This window comes from Poecilia reticulata, chromosome 8, assembly GCF_904066995.2.
Source record: "Poecilia reticulata chromosome 8, P_reticulata-male-v2, whole genome shotgun sequence".
Lineage (NCBI taxonomy): Eukaryota > Metazoa > Chordata > Actinopteri > Cyprinodontiformes > Poeciliidae > Poecilia > Poecilia reticulata.
This window is the reverse complement of record NC_088837.1, coordinates 26,108,596-26,126,810: the sequence shown is the minus strand read 5'-3', so window position 1 is coordinate 26,126,810 and position 18,215 is coordinate 26,108,596. Positions and strand designations below refer to the sequence as shown.

The following is an 18,215-nucleotide window of genomic DNA, read 5'->3' as shown; positions in this document are numbered from 1 at the left end:
TGTGGAGCATAGCAGTTTTTTAATGTATTTACACTTAACTAGAGGCGTAACAAACTAAAGGAAGCGGACACATTTCAGAAACTAAGTTAGAGGACTTTTTACGTGAACTTTTTCTGTTTGGTGAAAACGCTGTAACAGTTTTTGGTAAACCCTCCTCTGTGCCCCCTCCCCTACCTGTTGCTTACGACCCGGCTTCGCTGCTCGGCCTGCTGCGTGTGCAGCTCCGGACGCCGACCCTGCATGAACCGACGACAGAGAAGTCAGAGAGGCCAGAGCTGCACTTGATTAAATGTTTTTATTTCTCTTCCTGCTCCTCCTCTTCCTCTTCTTCTTCTTCTGTTCCCGTCACACACACACCCTGCCCCCCCTCATGGTCCCTCCAGGCTGTGTTGATGTTGTGGTGTTGGCAGACCCCCCCACCCCTCACACATCCATTTGCTTGATTACGTATTTTGCTCTGTTCAGGCGACCTGGCGAGTCTGTTTCTGATTGTACACGTTCCAAACAATAGTAAGAAAAGAAATTGATGTTTGTTCTGCTTCAGTGGAGAAATGCTTTTTTTTAAATAAATTAATTTAAAGTCCTTAAAATCTTTTTGTTTGGTTTTGAACTTTTTTCATGTTGAAAGGACTTTTTGTGGTAGTTCTCCAGTCATCCTGAAGAGGGCAGTGTAGGCTAGTTTTCAACATTGTTCGTCTCAATCTGGTAAAAAGTTAAATATTGTGCAAAATTTAACTTTGTGATTACAGAAGCTTTATTTGAATACATGGAGATCAAATAAACAAAACAATATAGATTAGATTTAGATTCATGAGCTTAAAAACATTAACTTTTAAACATAAATATTTTTTTTACTTAATTTTTTTAATACTTCGAGCCGAATTTCATTGTTTTCCCTTTGTATTAGATGACAAAGTTCTCTATCTAGACAAATTCCAGTTTTATTGACAGCTTTAATACTGAAAGTGAACAGAAACAAAATGAAGCTACTCTGCAATCTTAATTTTTTTCTAAAAAGCTTCTAAAGTGTACATATGTAATGTAATAACTTAATTATCCAAAATTATTCACACTTGGATTCAAAATACATTTTCAACCAGTCCTGCCTTGTTGGAAGCTGAGGTTGATTAGGTTTATATATATATATATATTTTTTTTTTTTGTAAATCTGCGGTAAAATGGAGCAGAGCAAATAATCCAAATCAGACATAAAACACAGATCAGATAAATTTCAACTTGTTTTCTATGGTGTGTGTGAATTACTGATTTACTAGCATGAAAATGTTAATAAAATATGTGACCTGAAAGGGCAGCACAGTGGTGCAGTTGGTAGCTCTGTTGCCTTGCAGCAAGAAGGTTCTGGATTCGATTCAATTCTTTCTGCATGGAGTTTGCATGTTCTCCCTGTGCAGGCCTGGTTCTCTCTGGGTACTCCGGCTTCCTCGCTCAGTCCATGTCTCTAAATTCTCCTTACATCCATACCTGGTATGGATGTTTGCATGCATGGTGTCAGAGTGGCACCAGCCCCCCTGCTGACCCCATTAAAGACAAGGGTGAAAGAAGATGGATGTGACCTGAAAAGTAAAAACAAAGTTGTAAATATATTCTAAAGTATGTTTTAGAAACCCTTGTCAGACCTGCAATAATTTATTTTTTATTTTACTTCATTTAAATATTGTATTTAATTTAAAAGTAAGTTTCTGAAAGTTTGTAATACTTTATCGTTCCAGTAGGGGGCAGCACTCAGAGGGTCCGTATGGAAATTATTAGAAGAAGAAATCGTCTGCAAACCCGCCATGTGAATTAAGGAGTTGTGTAGCTTCCTAATGAATTAATTGCAGAACTTCTGACAACTATTAGAGATTATTATTAAAAACATTTATTTAAACTCAGCTGAGAGGAGATGCGTATCTCTGTTGTTAAGTCAGACGCCGAGCCGAAGCTAAAATGTTAAGCTAACGCCAGTTGGTTCGGGGTTTTGGTGAAGAAGGAGTCAGAAAATGGAGGAAATGGTGGTGGAATTAAACTCTGGGGAACCGTCTGCGCCCGGATCAGATCAGGGGGTCGCCAAAGCCTGGGAATCGGTCACAGCAGCTTTGGTGAGTGGAACCGAACCCCGGTTTGGTGCGGTTAAACAGAGATTGAAGAGCATTTTCAGAACTCTATTCAAAAATTTGATTATTTATGATTTCCCCCTATAGCAAAATGTTATTAACTGTTAGCCACCAAGCTGATTGTTTATCTGGTCAAATAAAGTGTTCGGCCGAATTCGGCTGATATTTGGTAGTTTGTTTATGTTTGCTTACATATTTTATAGGCTAATTACAGATAATCAAAGTAATATGTTATGGTCTGACTCTGGAACCATAACAAATTAAAGGGAAGCAACGAATGGGATAACTTAAAATTAGATTTATTTAACAAAACTCATACTGGCTAGACAGGAGAGGCAGAAGATGGGCTGGGTTAGAGAGAGAAAAGGTGACGGATCGGATGTCAATCTGGAGTCACTGGCTGCTGCCGCCACTTCCAATCAGAACCAGTTTGAAGCTCTGAAACAGATTAGGAAAGACTTTGGGCCGTAACAAATACAAGACCATTTAATTTCACTAATTCAGTTCAAAACTGAATTAGTGAAATTGTGCAGCTGGTCTCCTCTTTCCTTCACTCTGCACAAACGTGCAGCAACACACCCTAAGCGATGTGGAACTATAACTATGACGCACTGAGTGAATGGGGACGTTTGCGTGTTGCGGCGGAAAATTGAAGCAGGTCAAAATGCATCAACACAACGAAGCTAGTATGGGATAAAAACAATGACATACTTGACGGAGTTTGGCTACATGGAGGCTCACTGCAGTAAAAAGACATATGGAGGATCAGATAGCAGGTAAAGCAGCACAGCTACAAACACTCACCCGGATTAGCATGACGGTCAGAAAGCTAAACAAATAACCCGCTAAATGATTTAAGTCTTGGAGCTGCGATGTAAGACGCTGGTTCTGCTCTCGCTGTTGAACCGCTGCTACGCTACAGGTAGTAATATTTCACAGACGGAGCGCCGCTTCTGCTCCACCTGGTAGTGACTCTAAAGAGGGAGCATGTGACCCCTGACCCCTGTCCTGGCCTCACTTCACTGGCTGCCTGTATATTTTAGGATTCATTTTAAAATTCTTTTGTTTGTTTTTAAATCACTGCATAATCTTGCCCCGGCTTACCTCTCTGAGCTTCTTCACCCCTACGTACCCTATCGGGCACTCAGGTCAGCAGATCAGCTGCTCTTGGAGGGACCAAGATCCAGGAGGAAGCTCAGAGGGGACAGGGCTTTCTCTGTCATAGGTCCTAAGTTATGGAATGACTTGCCTTTGCAGGTCAGAGAGGCCCCTTCACTGTCCACTTTTAAAGTTCGTCTTAAAACCCATTTATTTTACTTGGCTTTTAACTCCTGCGGGATCTAGTTTTAGAGTGTATGTTTTTGTTTTTAAACTGTAAGAGTTTTAATTTTTTTTATTATGCTGTGTTTTAATGTACAGCACTTTGTATCAGCTGTGGTTGTTTTAAAGTGCTTTATAAATAAAGTTGGTATGGTATGGTATGGTAAAACGGGAAACTTATACTCTGATATCCTGAAGTAGGATAAAGAAGATGGCTGTTCAGAGGGCTGTATTCCAGCATATGATGGAAAGTTCAGCGGAAGGAAAAAGTGTGGTTGAAAACATACACAAGCACTAGAGATACTTGCAACCTTAGACTTTAGGAGATATTCTCATGTCTGTTCATGTAAACATAGACTGAGCAGAAACTGGTGAGTGAAATTCTGTTCCCTGAGCCGATCTGATGGGTTCTGATGGAGTTTTGTCTCTGGCGCCACCTGCAGGTTTCTCCAGGCAGCTCTCTGTCAGAGCAGGACCGTCTGAACCTGGCGCTGCTCTGCTCTCAGGGTTTGGGTCGGCTGCTGGGCGTCTGGCTGCTGGAGTCCCTGCAGGTCCGCCTGTCGTCCTCTGTGGTTCCGGAGTTCTGGTCCGGACTGGAGCAGCCGCAGGACCAACTGGAGGAACGGGACCGGGCCGGAGTTCTTCTCTCCGCTTTCCAGACGCTGCTGGACCGACTGGAACCGTTCCTGAGTTAGTAGAGCAACACAAACCTCCTGCATCTGGAAGTCTGTTGGCTGCTGTAAGCCAAACTGTGGCCCCCAGGGGCCGCTTGTGGCCCCCAGGGGCCTCCTGAGGCCCAGGGGTCGCTTGTAGCCCCCAGGGGCCTCCTGAGGCCCACGGGTCGCTTGTGGCCCCCAGGGACCTCTTGAGGCCTAGGGGTCGCTTGTGGGCCCCAGGGACCTCCTGAGGCCCAGGGGCCGCTTGTGGGCCCCAGGGACCTCCTGAGGCCCAGGGGCCGCTTGTGGCCCCCAGGGACCTCCTGAGGGCCAGGGGCCGCTTGTGGGCCCCAGGGCCGCTTGTGACCCAGGGGCTTCCTGAGGCCCAGGGGTCGCTTGTGGCCCCCAGGGACCTCCTGAGGCCCAGGGGCCGCTTGTGACCCAGGGACCTCCTGAGGCACAGGGGCCGCTTGTGGGCCCCAGGGCCGCTTGTGACCCAGGGGCTTCCTGAGGCCCAGGGGTCGCTTGTGGCCCCCAGGGACCTCCTGAGGCCCAGGGGCCGCTTGTGACCCACCAACTGATTTTTATTAGAGGTTTGCCGATCGATCGGCCACTGATCATAATCGGCCGATTTCCATGAAAAAATGTTTGATCGGTGATCACGGTCTCTTGTTGCCGATACCGATCACCTGCATCTCATTTCTCAGCCTGCCTGTGCAGCTGGTCTCCTCTTTCCTTCACTCTGCGCCAAACGCGCAGCAACAAATCCTAAGCGATGTGGAACTATAACTATGACGCACTGAGTGAATGGGGACGTTTGCGTGTTGCGGCGGAAAATTGAAGCAGGTCAAAATGCATCAACACGACGAAGCTAATACGACATATAAACAATGCCATACTTGACGGAGTTTGGCTACATCGAGGCTCACTGCAGTAAAAAGACATGGAGGATCAGATAGCAGGTAAAGCAGCACAGCTACAAACACTCACCCGGATTAGCATGACGGTCAGAAAGCTAAACAAATAACCCGCTAAATGATTTAAGTCTTGGAGCTGCGATGTAAGACGCTGGTTCTGCTCTCGCTGTTGAACCGCTGCTACGCTACAGGTAGTAATATTTCACAGACGGAGCGCCGCTTCTGCTCCACCTGGTAGTGACTCTCACACTGAACCTCAGCTTAAAGCTGCAGCATCTAACCTGTTTATGATAAAAAACATAATAATTATGTGATCGGTATCGGTGATCGGTATCGGTGATCGGCCCTCATGGGTATCGGTATCGGCAGGAAAAAACCTGATCGGCACATCTCTAATTTGTATTATTATTTTTTTGCCCCAAACTGCAGCTTGTTTTGTTTTATTCTTTATGTTTTTAATCAGGGAAAAACTATCACAACATTTTTCTCTTGAAATTAATCTTCTTACCAACAATCTGTTATAATAAGTAGAATTTTTAAACAAACTTTTACTGAGTCGCCGACTTTCCTGCACCAAAATCAGCTTTTATTTTGTATTAACGTGGCGAAATATAGAGTGTTTTCAAAGAAAGTTGATCCAAGTCCCGTTCTTATGAAACCTAAAATAATTGGAAAACTGAAACTTTCTTTTAGTTTAATAAAGTGCAAAATTCTCTTTATGTGAATTGTTTTAGTTTATCTGCTGACTGCGTCGCCTTTTTGAGTCTGTTTTCTCCAGTTATTGATTAATTGATGATGAGTTGATTAATCGTGATTAGTGGTTTCAGCTCTGTGGCCTCTGGTCTCGTTCAGGTGGGTTGGAGCAGCTGGGGGCGTGGCAGGCGGAGGGCCGCTGCGGCCTGTCGGGGCCGGGCCCCAGGGCCCTCCAGGACCGGGCCTTCACCACCATCCGGGCCCTGCTGCTCTTCTCGCCGCCCGCCGTCCTGCAGCAGCGGGTGCTGGAGTTTTACAGCCGGACCTTCTCCGTCTACATGAGCTGGGAAGGCGGGGAGGACGGCGCCGAGGCCCCCGACGGGGGGGCGTGTCCGGGCTGCGGGGCCCCGGCGCCGCTCTGCTGGTGTCTGGAGGCCCTGCAGCGGCTGCAGCAGCTCAGCCTCGTCCTGTGAGCCGCCGCCGGGGGTTCTGGGTAAGGGGCCCGGCGGCGGCGGCGGGTGTGTGACGCGGCGGTTCTGTGTGGCTGCAGGTCCCGGCTGCAGCTGCTGGAGTGGGTCAGCGCCGAGGCCGTCACGGCCATCCTGCACCGCCTCATCGAGCAGCGCATGGAGCAGCACTGCCGCGGCGAGTACGAGCGCTCCTTCCTGCTGGACTTCCAGGAGGTCAGGCGCTCCCTTCACAAAATGGCCGCCATCGCCGCGCCGCCCGTCAGACCTAACGGGTTTCTCCGAGCCGCCGTTAAACGCAACATGTTCAAACTGTAGCTGCGTTTAAATTTTCTGCTAATCTAAAACCAAAGTTCATCATTCTGTAGTAAATGGAAACGCAGCAATGATGTTGCTGCTGTCGTCATGACAACAAAAACTAGTCTGAACGTAATTACTCAGCGTTTTCTACATCACAGTTTCCGTCGTCGTGATAATTTCATTAGAAATGTTACGTTGATGCTCATGTGCTGAATCGTGTGTCGCTCTGTGTGGAGCAGTGGCTGGAGCTGGTTCTGGGTTGGCTGGGGAAGGTGTTCGCCACCAAGGGGGGCGGAGCCGCGGCGGCCGCCATGGATCCCAGCGCTCCCAGTACTCCCAGCGCCTGCGGCGGCCCGGTTCTGAAGCAGTGGCGGTGCCACATGCACCAGTTCTTCTGCAGGATCTATGTCAACATGAGGATCGAGGAACTGTTCAGCATCATCAGAGGTGAGAACGAGGTCACTTCCTGTTCATGAGTCTGGATGGTCGTCTGCTTTCAGTCCCTCCATTCAAGAATAATCCCTAATTAATTAATAATAACTAAGCCGTTCATCCCCACCAGCCGTGTTCAGACGCTTTAATAAGACTCCAGTCCGTTCGTCTAGAAAGTCCAGTTCCGGTGTGAATGCTAGTCGACCTCTGACCTCTGGTCCTCCAGACCTCGTCTGGGTTCGGTTGAAGTGAACTCTGGTTCAGTTTGAATGTGAACGCCAAGCGGACCAGAGACCTGATCAGGAGGGAAAACGGCCTAAAGGAATCTTTTGTTTTTCATTCTCATTTCTAAGCACATTTTTCCTTTCGTTCCCAGATTTCCCAGAATCCAAACCTGCCATTGAGGATCTGAACTTTTGTCTGGAGCGAACCAACCAGCGCCAGCAGCTCCTCACTTCGCTCAAATCGGCCTTCGAGAGCCGTCTGCTGCACCCAGGTCAGAGTTCACCTGCAGGATGCTCACCTCAGCAATCGGCTTCATGAAACGGTTTCCATGACGACGCCTGTTCCTCCCGCAGGCGTTCACACGTCCGACATCCTCACCGTTTACATCTCGGCCATCAAAGCTCTGCGGGAACTGGACCCGTCCATGGTGATCCTGCAGGTGGCGTGCCAGCCGATCCGGAAGTACCTGCGGTGAGTCCGGCGGCCGATCCGGTCCAGTCGGCTCGGATCGGATCAGCGGGAAAATGAGCCAGAGGCAGCGGCGTTCCGGTTAAGGAATCAGAATTTCAACATAAACGTGGCTCACGACAGTTACAAACATCATTTTAATCTTTAAACAAACAGAAATTAAATCCTTTTCCAGCTCAGAGCTGCAGGCGCCGAGTGTCTTATCAAATAAATGTTTCCGCCACGTCGATGCGAGCGAGGAGCGGCCATTTTGAAACGCCTTCAGTCACAACTGCTCCCAGTGGGAAATCCGACTTCAGAGGGAATTCCAGTTTATTTTATTTCCCAGTTTAAGCTGCAACTGGATCACAGCATGAATCCTGATCCTCGGTAAAAACAGGATTTATCTTTTATTTGGGAACATTTTCATTTTTTAAATCTGCTTCATACATAAATTTGATTTCAGTTTTTAACAGGAACATTTTTAAGTAATTTTATTTATTTAGAGAAAATGAGCCATTAAACTCATTGAGAATATTAAAATGTTTCAGTCGTTTTCATGGAATTAAGTGAAGCAAAACAGAAAATTTAAAAAGATTTATTACTTTTCATTTAAAAAAGGAGTAAAAAATGTATCGGCAACCCAAAATGCTAACGTGTGACGGCTCAGAGTTAAAAATGATTTATTTTTAACTCTTCTTGTGAGGAGTCTGCATTTATTGGACGTTTAAAATAGTTTGCTTTGCTCCAGTCTTACTCTTCAGTCGTCAGGTGAAATATTTTCTGGGCCCAGAACTCGTGAGGACACGGTGCGGCAGATCGTGGCCGGGCTGACGGGCGACGCCGAGGCCTGCTCCGACCTGGCCTCCGAGCTCTCCAGGGGCGACCCCGTGACCCTGGAGATGCAGGACAGCGACGACGAGGCCAACGACCCCGAGGACTGGGCTCCGGATCCCACCGACGCCGTTCCCGGTCAGTGAACGCATCGCCGCCAACGGCGGGGGAACCGGGCGGGTTTCACTGAGTTCTGCCTCCACGTTTCTAGACAAACTGGGCTCCAAGCGGCGCTCGTCCGACATCATCAGCCTGCTGGTCAGCATCTACGGCAGCAAGGAAATCTTCATCGACGAGTACAGAACCGTTCTGGCCGACCGACTGCTGCACCAGCTCAACTACAACACGGCCAGGTGGGCCCGGCAGAACCGAGACGGAACCGACGGGGCAGCAGGTTTTACCAATTTGGAGGAAAAAAACGCCTCAGGATGGCAGAAATCATATTTACTGAAATTATTTAGGAGTTTTTTTAATGGTTGAAGTGGAAAATTAACTTTTGCACTAAAATAGTCTACATATTTTGAACCATATATTTTCTTCATCTGGTATTTCCTTTTGTTTCAAAATGGCTGCCATGTTTATGAAGGACAGTCGATGTTTGCATTAAAATTGGTAATATTATTAGTGAGGAGCTGAACAAAAGCTAGGCTCACTAGCCACTAATTCACCAACAAGAGTCTTAGCTGCTAATGCTAAACATAGAAAACAATTGTGGAAGCTAATGCTAACTGCTACATAAAATACAGAGGAAGCTTCTAAAGCAAAGCACTTTGAAATGCCTTGTTGCTGAAAATGTGCTATAAAAACAAAATTACCTTCTAAACACAAATAAATTAGCAGCAGCTAATTCTGGACTGATAAACATAAGAAAACAGTGGAAACAATTACTAAAAGATTTTCCAAAAAAATTAGCAGAAGCTAACAGTAAAACGCTAAACAGTTAAAAAAATTAACGTCAACTACTAACTACTAAAATACAACAATTCGCGGAGATTAACACTAAACTGGTAAACAAAACAGAAAAATTAACAAAAGCGAATCCTAAACTGATAAAAAATAGTGAAACTTGCTAAACATTTTCCAAAAATGTATCAGAAGCTAACAATAAAACGCTACGCAGTTAAAAAAATTAAACTAACCTTACACTGCTGAACACATTAAGAGTAACTGGAAGCTAACGCCAAGACGCTAAACACACAAGAAAATTAGCAGAAGCTGCTGCTAACCATTGAGACGACGGCGTCTTCATCTCCTTCCTGTTGGCGACTCGCAAACAGCAAAATCCTGAGTTTCTGATATATTATTACATATATAACATATTATTACTTTAAAGTTTTAAATATGATGACCAAAGTGAAAAATTGTGCATAAAGTTCATCCAAGTCATGAAAATTGGTAACATTTTCAGTCAATAACAGGTTTAAAAAGCTTCAAAATGGCAGCCATTTTAAAAATGGCAGCCATTTTAAAAATGGTGGCCATTTTTAAATGTAAATGGCTAATGGGAAATATGGGAAACACACAGCCTGGATTTCGATGCTGAATGGTTCCGACAGTAACATTTGGTGCTTGGTCCAGGGCTGCGTTTCCTCTCTGACCTTTGACCCTTCGTTCCTCTTCAGGGAGATTCGTAACGTGGAGCTGCTGAAGCTGCGCTTCGGAGAGTCTCACATGCATTACTGCGAAGTCATGCTGAAGGTCGGCCCCTCGTTTAGTCACCGACGCTCCCTGAACGCCTCGCCGTGGTTTAATGTGTCTGTCGCTGCGCAGGACATGGCCGACTCTCGCAGGATCAACAGCCACATCCGCGAGGAAGAGTCGAAGCTGAGCGAGGAAGAGCAGCCGCCGCTGGCGCTGTCCGCCATCGTCCTGTCGTCGGAGTTCTGGCCCACGCTGAAGGAGGAGAAGCTGGAGCTGCCGGCCGCCGTGTGCCACGCCATGGAGGCGTACACAAGGCGCTACGAGAAGCTCAAGGTGAAACGTCCGCCGCTTTCGCCTGACGGTTAACTTCCTGACGGTTAGCCTCCTGAAGGTTAGCCTCTTGACGGTTAGCCTCTTGACGGTTAGCTTCCTGACGTTTAGCTTCCTGACGTTTAGCTTCCTGACGGTTAGCTTCCTGACGGTTAGCCTCCTGAAGGTTAGCCTCTTGACGGTTAGCTTCCTGACGTTTAGCTTCCTGACGTTTAGCTTCCTGACGGTTAGCCTACTGACGGTTAGCTTCCTGACGTTTAGCTTCCTGACGGTTAGCCTACTGACGGTTAGCTTCCTGACGGTTAGCCTCCTGAAGGTTAGCCTCTTGACGGTTAGCTTCCTGACGTTTAGCTTCCTGACGTTTAGCTTCCTGACGGTTAGCCTACTGACGGTTAGCTTCCTGACGTTTAGCTTCCTGACGTTTAGCTTCCTGACGGTTAGCCTACTGACGGTTAGCTTCCTGACGGTTAGCCTCCTGACGGTTAGCTTCCTGACGTTTAGCTTCCTGACGTTTAGCTTCCCGACGGTTAGCCTCCTGAAGGTTAGCCTCTTGACGGTTAGCTTCCTGACGTTTACCTTCCTGACGGTTAGCCTACTGACGGTTAGCCTCCTGACGTTTAGCTTCCTGATGGTTAGCCTCCTGACGGTTAGCCTCCTGACGTTTAACCTCCTGACGTTTAGCCTCCTGACGTTTAACCTCCTGACGTTTAGCTTCCTGACGGTTAGCCTCCTGACGGTTAGCCTCCTGACCGTTAGCCTCCTGACGGTTAGCCTCCTGACGCTGCGGTTGTTTCAGGCCATGCGGACGCTGAGCTGGAAGCCTCACCTGGGCTCCGTCACTCTGGACCTGGAGCTGGAGGACCGGACCCTCACCAACCTCACCGTGTCGCCGATCCACGCCGCCATCATCCTGCACTTCCAGGAGAAAAGTACGAGCTCTGGGTTTAAGCGCAGCTTTGACTTCATGAAGGGAAAATCTCAGGTTCATTTTCCTTCAGATGGATTAGATCAAAGAAGATTCATGGGTTGTAAAGGCCTAGTCAAAGTTCAGGCCTAAATCAGATAATCAGTGACAAGACATGAAAACTGATGGCAGCTCAGATTCAATGGAGAACATGGCAGGTTTCAGCAGAATGTAGTTCTAAAAGGGGCTGAATACAGGTGCAGGCCACACTTTTCAGATTTTATGCATAATTTTTGTTAGTTGAAGCCTTAAAATGCGGAAGGGGTGTCAATACTTTTGTTAGTTGTGAAAACGAAAGTTTTTTTTTTTCCTGCATTTTAAATTCTGGTGCTGATCCAAACCAATCAGGTGATTCCTACGTGTTTCCTCTTCCTCCTCGTCTTCCTCCTGCCTGTCCTTTAACCCGGCAGGCTCGTGGACCCTGGAGGAGCTGAGCGTGAAGCTGGGCGCCCCCAAGGAGCTGCTGCACAGGAAGCTGGGGCTGTGGCAGCAGCAGGGCGTCCTGCGGGAGGAGGCGGCCGGCCGCTACGCCGTCATGGAGACGGGCGCCACGCGCGACAGGCTGGACCGCGGCATGATGCTGATCGACAGCGACGAGGAGCGCGACTCCAACACCACCACCCAGTCTGAGCAGAGGGAGGAGAAGCTGCAGGTCTGCAGTCACTTCCTGCTTCCTCCCAAAAGCCCAGGGAGTTTTAAAAGTTTAAAAAAAGAACTAGCGCAGAGATGGATAATATTTAAACTGCTGTCAATGCCAAGAACGTAGACGTCAACTGAGCCGAACGCCAGGAAAATCCACCTGCAGTACACAGTTCAACCTAAAGAGGGCAGCACTGAGACACATTTAGGCCAAATAGCAGAACTGAACAAAGTGACACAAAAACATGATGCGGCACTTAAAGGTGCAGCATCATGTTTTTCCCCCATCAGAGACAAACCTGGAGTTTTACTTTGATTCTTCCATGTTTGAGAATCTTTAATCTCCATGGCAACCACTCAGCTGCAAAACGCCTGGCTGGACGTTGCCCCGCCTTCAAGGTGCAGCTCCTCCCCCTCTCAGCTCCTTCAGACTAGCCAATCAGCAAACAGCTGGTGGAGCTGAGCTGCTGCTCAGAGCAACGCTGGTAGAAACGTTACAGTAGAGGAGCCATGTGGGGAATAACGTCATAAGATTAGTTATGAGAATAAAATAAAGACGTTAAGAGAATAAAGTCACAATAAGCAGCATCGGTTCTGTGTAACTAACCGACCTTTGACCCTGTTTGTTCCCGCAGCTGTTCTGGGCCTACATCCAGGCCATGCTCACCAACCTGGACAGCATGACGCTGGAGCGCATCCACACCATGCTGCGCATGTTCGTCGCCACGGGACCCGTCGTCACGGAGATGGACGTCAACGAGCTGGAGGCCTTCCTGCAGAGGAAAGTCAGGGAGCATCAGCTGATCGTTTCCACCGGCATCTACAGACTGCCCAAGACCAGCTGAGGAGGACGGGGCGTTCAGGGGAAACGGGAAGATACAGGACTGGAGGACGGGGCGTTCAGGGGAAACGGGAAGATACAGGACTGGAGGACGGGGCGTTCAGGGGAAACGGGAAGATACAGGACTGGAGGACGGGACGTTCAGGGAGAACGGGAAGATACAGGACTGGAGGACGGGGCGTTCAGGGGAAACGGGAAGATACAGGACTGGAGGACGGGGCGTTCAGGGGAAACGGGAAGATACAGGACTGGAGGACGGGGCGTTCAGGGGAAACGGGAAGATACAGGACTGGAGGACGGGGCGTTCAGGGGAAACGGGAAGATACAGGACTGGAGGACGGGGCGTTCAGGGGAAACGGGAAGATACAGGACTGGAGGACGGGGCGTTCAGGGGAAACGGGAAGATACAGGACTGGAGGACGGGGCGTTCAGGGAGAACGGGAAGATACAGGACCGAGGAGGACGGGGCGTTCAGGGGAAACGGGAAGATACAGGACTGGAGGACGGGGCGTTCAGGGGAAACGGGAAGATACAGGACTGGAGGACGGGGCGTTCAGGGAGAACGGGAAGATACAGGACTGGAGGACGGGGCGTTCAGGGAGAACGGGAAGATACAGGACCGAGGAGGACGGGGCGTTCAGGGGAAACGGGAAGATACAGGACTGGAGGACGGGGCGTTCAGGGGAAACGGGAAGATACAGGACTGGAGGACGGGGCGTTCAGGGGAAACGGGAAGATACAGGACCGAGGAGGACGGGGCGTTCAGGGGAAACGGGAAGATACAGGACTGCAGGAGGACGGGGCGTTCAGGGGAAACGGGAAGATACAGGACTGGAGGACGGGGCGTTCAGGGGAAACGGGAAGATACAGGACCGAGGAGGACGGGGCGTTCAGGGGAAACTGGAACATACAGGACTGAGGAGAAACACCTGACTGCTACAGATAAAAACCACTGAATGAAAAGTTTTCAGTGTTTTGCTTCAGGAAATTAAAACTTTTGAGATGAAGATGAAGATGATGATATTTTTTTCTAAGTTTTCATTGAAGTTTCAAAACGTTATGAAGATCTTTGACTTTATTTCTGATGACAGAATATCTGATATAAAAAAGTTGATTTAAAATCTGTAACTCACCAGGAGATAAAATTAAAACTCCAGATTTTACTAAATCGGTTTTATTTACTTATATCTGCAATTTAATTTGCACTAATTGATCAATAAATCTTATTTAAAATAAGATTTTAAATAAGATTTAAATGAGATTTAAATAATCTTATTTAAATCTCATTGTATATTCAAAATATACAATGAGATCTGAAGTTTAGGTTATAATTTAATACATTTTCACTACAGATTTGTTGATCTGAAGCTTCCATGCATCTTGTTCTGTCATTTAGTTTTAATCCCACCGGCAACAATTGACGGACATTTTTCTAACTTCTGGAACCTCTAAAATAATTTAGACTTTTAGCAACTAATTTGTTTTTAAATCAAATAACAGAGTGTCCACTCTAACCAGTATCACTTAGTGTGAAAGGTCACATGACCTCCTCACTTCCTGCCTGGAGGTAAACGTCAGTCACAAACCTGAACAAGTCAGTGAAATATTTAAATGAGCAAATAGAAATAAAATATTTTGTACATATGTTCTTTCAAGTGTCTTTTACTGATATATGAAGAAAACTGAATCATCCATATTTTGATCATAAGCAGAGTGAATGTGAGACAGTATATATACTGCATGTGTCCACTGGTTTGCTGTTTATTCTATATGCACAGATTTAAACTGTCAGATATTTTACATCTTCTAGACCTGAAGGAAACTCAAACTGTCTTTTACATCCCACAGCTGAAGCTCCTCCTGTTTCAGTCGGCTCTCTACTCAGAATGTGGCCTTTTGCTGACTGAGGCTGCGAGGCGCCTGAAGCCAGTCGAGGAAAAGCTCGTTTGGTCCGGTGGGACGAGGACGACGTCCTCACATGCACATCTGTTCATACCAACATTTTCACCTGATTTTGCCTCTGATGAAATAACATGAGGTCAAAGGTCGCTCGGCACATTGAGACAATTTTTGTTTCTAAAATATTTCTGAACGCTCTTGTAACCGTTCTAACAGGTTATGCATGTCATGATTTTTATTGTTTTATGTGTGTAAATGTCAGATTTGTGCAGTTTAGACTGCGCTGCCGTTTCCCACCGAGGATAAAACCTGTATCTTAACCAACATAAAATCTAATAATCCAAGGATTGAAATCCAAGCACTTATTTTTCAGGAGAAACGTGGGGATATTTTAATTTTCCTGTATTTTTCCTGTATTTTAACATATTTTTTTTTCTTATTTTTTTTTTTTTTTTTATCGCAGGATCAACAGCCACATCCGCGAGGAAGAGTCGAAGCTGAGCGAGGAAGAGCAGCCGCCGCTGGCGCTGTCCGCCATCGTCCTGTCGTCGGAGTTCTGGCCCACGCTGAAGGAGGAGAAGCTGGAGCTGCCGGCCGCCGTGTGCCACGCCATGGAGGCGTACACAAGCGCTACGAGAAGCTCAAGGTGAAACGTCCGCCGCTTTCGCCTGACGGTTAACTTCCTGACGGTTAGCCTCCTGAAGGTTAGCCTCTTGACGGTTAGCCTCTTGACGGTTAGCTTCCTGACGTTTAGCTTCCTGACGTTAGCTTCCTGACGGTTAGCTTCCTGACGGTTAGCCTCCTGAAGGTTAGCCTCTTGACGGTTAGCTTCCTGACGTTTAGCTTCCTGACGTTTAGCTTCCTGACGGTTAGCCTACTGACGGTTAGCTTCCTGACGTTTAGCTTCCTGACGGTTAGCCTACTGACGGTTAGCTTCCTGACGGTTAGCCTCCTGAAGGTTAGCCTCTTGACGGTTAGCTTCCTGACGTTTAGCTTCCTGACGTTTAGCTTCCTGACGGTTAGCCTCCTGACGGTTAGCTTCCTGACGTTTAGCTTCCTGACGTTTAGCTTCCTGACGGTTAGCCTCCTGACGGTTAGCTTCCTGACGGTTAGCCTCCTGACGGTTAGCTTCCTGACGTTTAGCTTCCTGACGTTTAGCTTCCCGACGGTTAGCCTCCTGAAGGTTAGCCTCTTGACGGTTAGCTTCCTGACGTTTACCTTCCTGACGGTTAGCCTACTGACGGTTAGCCTCCTGACGTTTAGCTTCCTGATGGTTAGCCTCCTGACGGTTAGCCTCCTGACGTTTAACCTCCTGACGTTTAGCCTCCTGACGTTTAGCCTCCTGACGTTTAGCTTCCTGACGGTTAGCCTCCTGACGGTTAGCCTCCTGACCGTTAGCCTCCTGACGGTTAGCCTCCTGACGCTGCGGTTGTTTCAGGCCATGCGGACGCTGAGCTGGAAGCCTCACCTGGGCTCCGCACTCTGGACCTGGAGCTGGAGGACCGGACCCTCACCAACCTCACCGTGTCGCCGATCCACGCCGCCATCATCCTGCACTTCCAGGAGAAAAGTACGAGCTCTGGGTTTAAGCGCAGCTTTGATTTCATGAAGGGAAAATCTCAGGTTTATTTTCCTTCAGATGGATTAGATAAAAGAAGATTCATGGGTTGTAAAGGCCTAGTCAAAGCTCAGGCCTAAATCAGATAATCAGTGACAAGACATGAAAACTGATGGCAGCTCAGATTCAATGAGAACATGGCAGGTTTCAGCAGAATGTAGTTCTAAAAGGGGCTGAATACAGGTGCAGGCCACACTTTTCAGATTTTATGCATAATTTTTGTTAGTTGAAGCCTTAAAATGCGGAAGGGGTGTCAATACTTTTGTTAGTTGTGAAAACGAAAGTTTTTTTTTTTCCTGCATTTTAAATTCTGGTGCTGATCCAAACCAATCAGGTGATTCCTACGTGTTTCCTCTTCCTCCTCGTCTTCCTCCTGCCTGTCCTTTAACCCGGCAGGCTCGTGGACCCTGGAGGAGCTGAGCGTGAAGCTGGGCGCCCCCAAGGAGCTGCTGCACAGGAAGCTGGGGCTGTGGCAGCAGCAGGGCGTCCTGCGGGAGGAGGCCGGCCGCTACGCCGTCATGGAGACGGGCGCCACGCGCGACAGGCTGGACCGCGGCATGATGCTGATCGACAGCGACGAGGAGCGCGACTCCAACACCACCACCCAGTCTGAGCAGAGGGAGGAGAAGCTGCAGGTCTGCAGTCACTTCCTGCTTCCTCCCAAAAGCCCAGGGAGTTTTAAAAGTTTAAAAAAAGAACTAGCGCAGAGATGGATAATATTTAAACTGCTGTCAATGCCAAGAACGTAGACGTCAACTGAGCCGAACGCCAGGAAAATCCACCTGCAGTACACAGTTCAACCTAAAGAGGGCAGCTGAGACACATTTAGGCCAAATAGCAGAACTGAACAAAGTGACACAAAAACATGATGCGGCACTTAAAGGTGCAGCATCATGTTTTTCCCCCATCAGAGACAAACCTGGAGTTTTACTTTGATTCTTCCATGTTTGAGAATCTTTAATCTCCATGGCAACCACTCAGCTGCAAAACGCCTGGCTGGACGTTGCCCCGCCTTCAAGGTGCAGCTCCTCCCCCTCTCAGCTCCTTCAGACTAGCCAATCAGCAAACAGCTGGTGGAGCTGAGCTGCTGCTCAGAGCAACGCTGGTAGAAACGTTACAGTAGAGGAGCCATGTGGGAATAACGTCATAAGATTAGTTATGAGAATAAAATAAAGACGTTAAGAGAATAAAGTCACAATAAGCAGCATCGGTTCTGTGTAAAACCGACCTTTGACCCTGTTTGTTCCCGCAGCTGTTCTGGGCCTACATCCAGGCCATGCTCACCAACCTGGACAGCATGACGCTGGAGCGCATCCACACCATGCTGCGCATGTTCGTCGCCACGGGACCCGTCGTCACGGAGATGGACGTCAACGAGCTGGAGGCCTTCCTGCAGAGGAAAGTCAGGGAGCATCAGCTGATCGTTTCCACCGGCATCTACAGACTGCCCAAGACCAGCTGAGGAGACGGGGCGTTCAGGGGAAACGGGAAGATACAGGACTGGAGGACGGGCGTTCAGGGGAAACGGAAGATACAGGACTGGAGGACGGGGCGTTCAGGGGAAACGGGAAGACAGGACTGGAGGACGGGACGTTCAGGGAGAACGGGAAATACAGGACTGGAGGACGGGGCGTTCAGGGGAACGGGAATACAGGACTGGAGGACGGGGCGTTCAGGGAAACGGGAAGATACAGGACTGGAGGACGGGGCGTTCAGGGGAAACGGGAAGATACAGGACTGGAGGACGGGGCTCAGGGGAAACGGAAGATACAGACGGAGGACGGGCGTTCAGGGGAAACGGGAAGATACAGGACTGGAGGACGGGGCGTTCAGGGGAAACGGGAAGATACAGGACTGGAGGACGGGGCGTTCAGGGAG

At 48.1% G+C, this 18,215-nt stretch overlaps 2 protein-coding genes across 2 annotated transcripts; both read left to right on the top strand.

The window, feature by feature from the left end:
• The first annotated feature begins 873 nt into the window (after positions 1-873).
• On the top strand, positions 874-13,827 carry anapc2 (anaphase promoting complex subunit 2). The gene is made up of 14 exons (XM_081610345.1): positions 874-2,099; positions 3,878-4,124; positions 5,860-6,169; positions 6,251-6,383; positions 6,707-6,914; positions 7,276-7,395; positions 7,478-7,595; positions 8,365-8,543; positions 8,617-8,758; positions 10,028-10,103; positions 10,176-10,379; positions 11,173-11,305; positions 11,751-11,992; positions 12,615-13,827. Exons 1-14 carry the CDS (start codon positions 2,001-2,003, stop codon positions 12,822-12,824), a joined length of 2,421 nt encoding a protein of 806 aa, XP_081466471.1. The 5' UTR covers positions 874-2,000; the 3' UTR covers positions 12,825-13,827.
• Positions 13,828-14,361: 534 nt separating this feature from the next.
• Positions 14,362-17,827, top strand: LOC145552685 (anaphase-promoting complex subunit 2-like). The gene is made up of 7 exons (XM_081610468.1): positions 14,362-14,387; positions 15,183-15,365; positions 15,788-15,962; positions 16,073-16,082; positions 16,158-16,289; positions 16,734-16,972; positions 17,590-17,827. The coding sequence occupies exons 1-7, from the start codon at positions 14,362-14,364 to the stop codon at positions 17,797-17,799; spliced, it is 975 nt and encodes a 324-aa protein (XP_081466594.1). The 3' UTR covers positions 17,800-17,827.
• The last annotated feature ends 388 nt before the right edge of the window (positions 17,828-18,215 follow it).

What these genes read in the sequence shown, in the direction of transcription:
- anapc2 (XM_081610345.1), top strand. Translation starts at nt 2,001, where the DNA reads ATGGAGGAAATGGTGGTGGAATTAAACTCTGGGGAACCGTCTGCGCCC. An exon ending in ACTGTTCAGCATCATCAGAG is followed by an intron (nt 6,915 to 7,275) that starts GTGAGAACGAGG and finishes TTTCGTTCCCAG; the next exon opens with ATTTCCCAGAATCCAAACCT. An exon ending in GAGCCGTCTGCTGCACCCAG is followed by an intron (nt 7,396 to 7,477) that starts GTCAGAGTTCAC and finishes TTCCTCCCGCAG; the next exon opens with GCGTTCACACGTCCGACATC.
- LOC145552685 (XM_081610468.1), top strand. Translation starts at nt 14,362, where the DNA reads ATGACCTCCTCACTTCCTGCCTGGAG. An exon ending in CCTGCACTTCCAGGAGAAAA is followed by an intron (nt 16,290 to 16,733) that starts GTACGAGCTCTG and finishes TTAACCCGGCAG; the next exon opens with GCTCGTGGACCCTGGAGGAG. An exon ending in AGAGGGAGGAGAAGCTGCAG is followed by an intron (nt 16,973 to 17,589) that starts GTCTGCAGTCAC and finishes TTGTTCCCGCAG; the next exon opens with CTGTTCTGGGCCTACATCCA.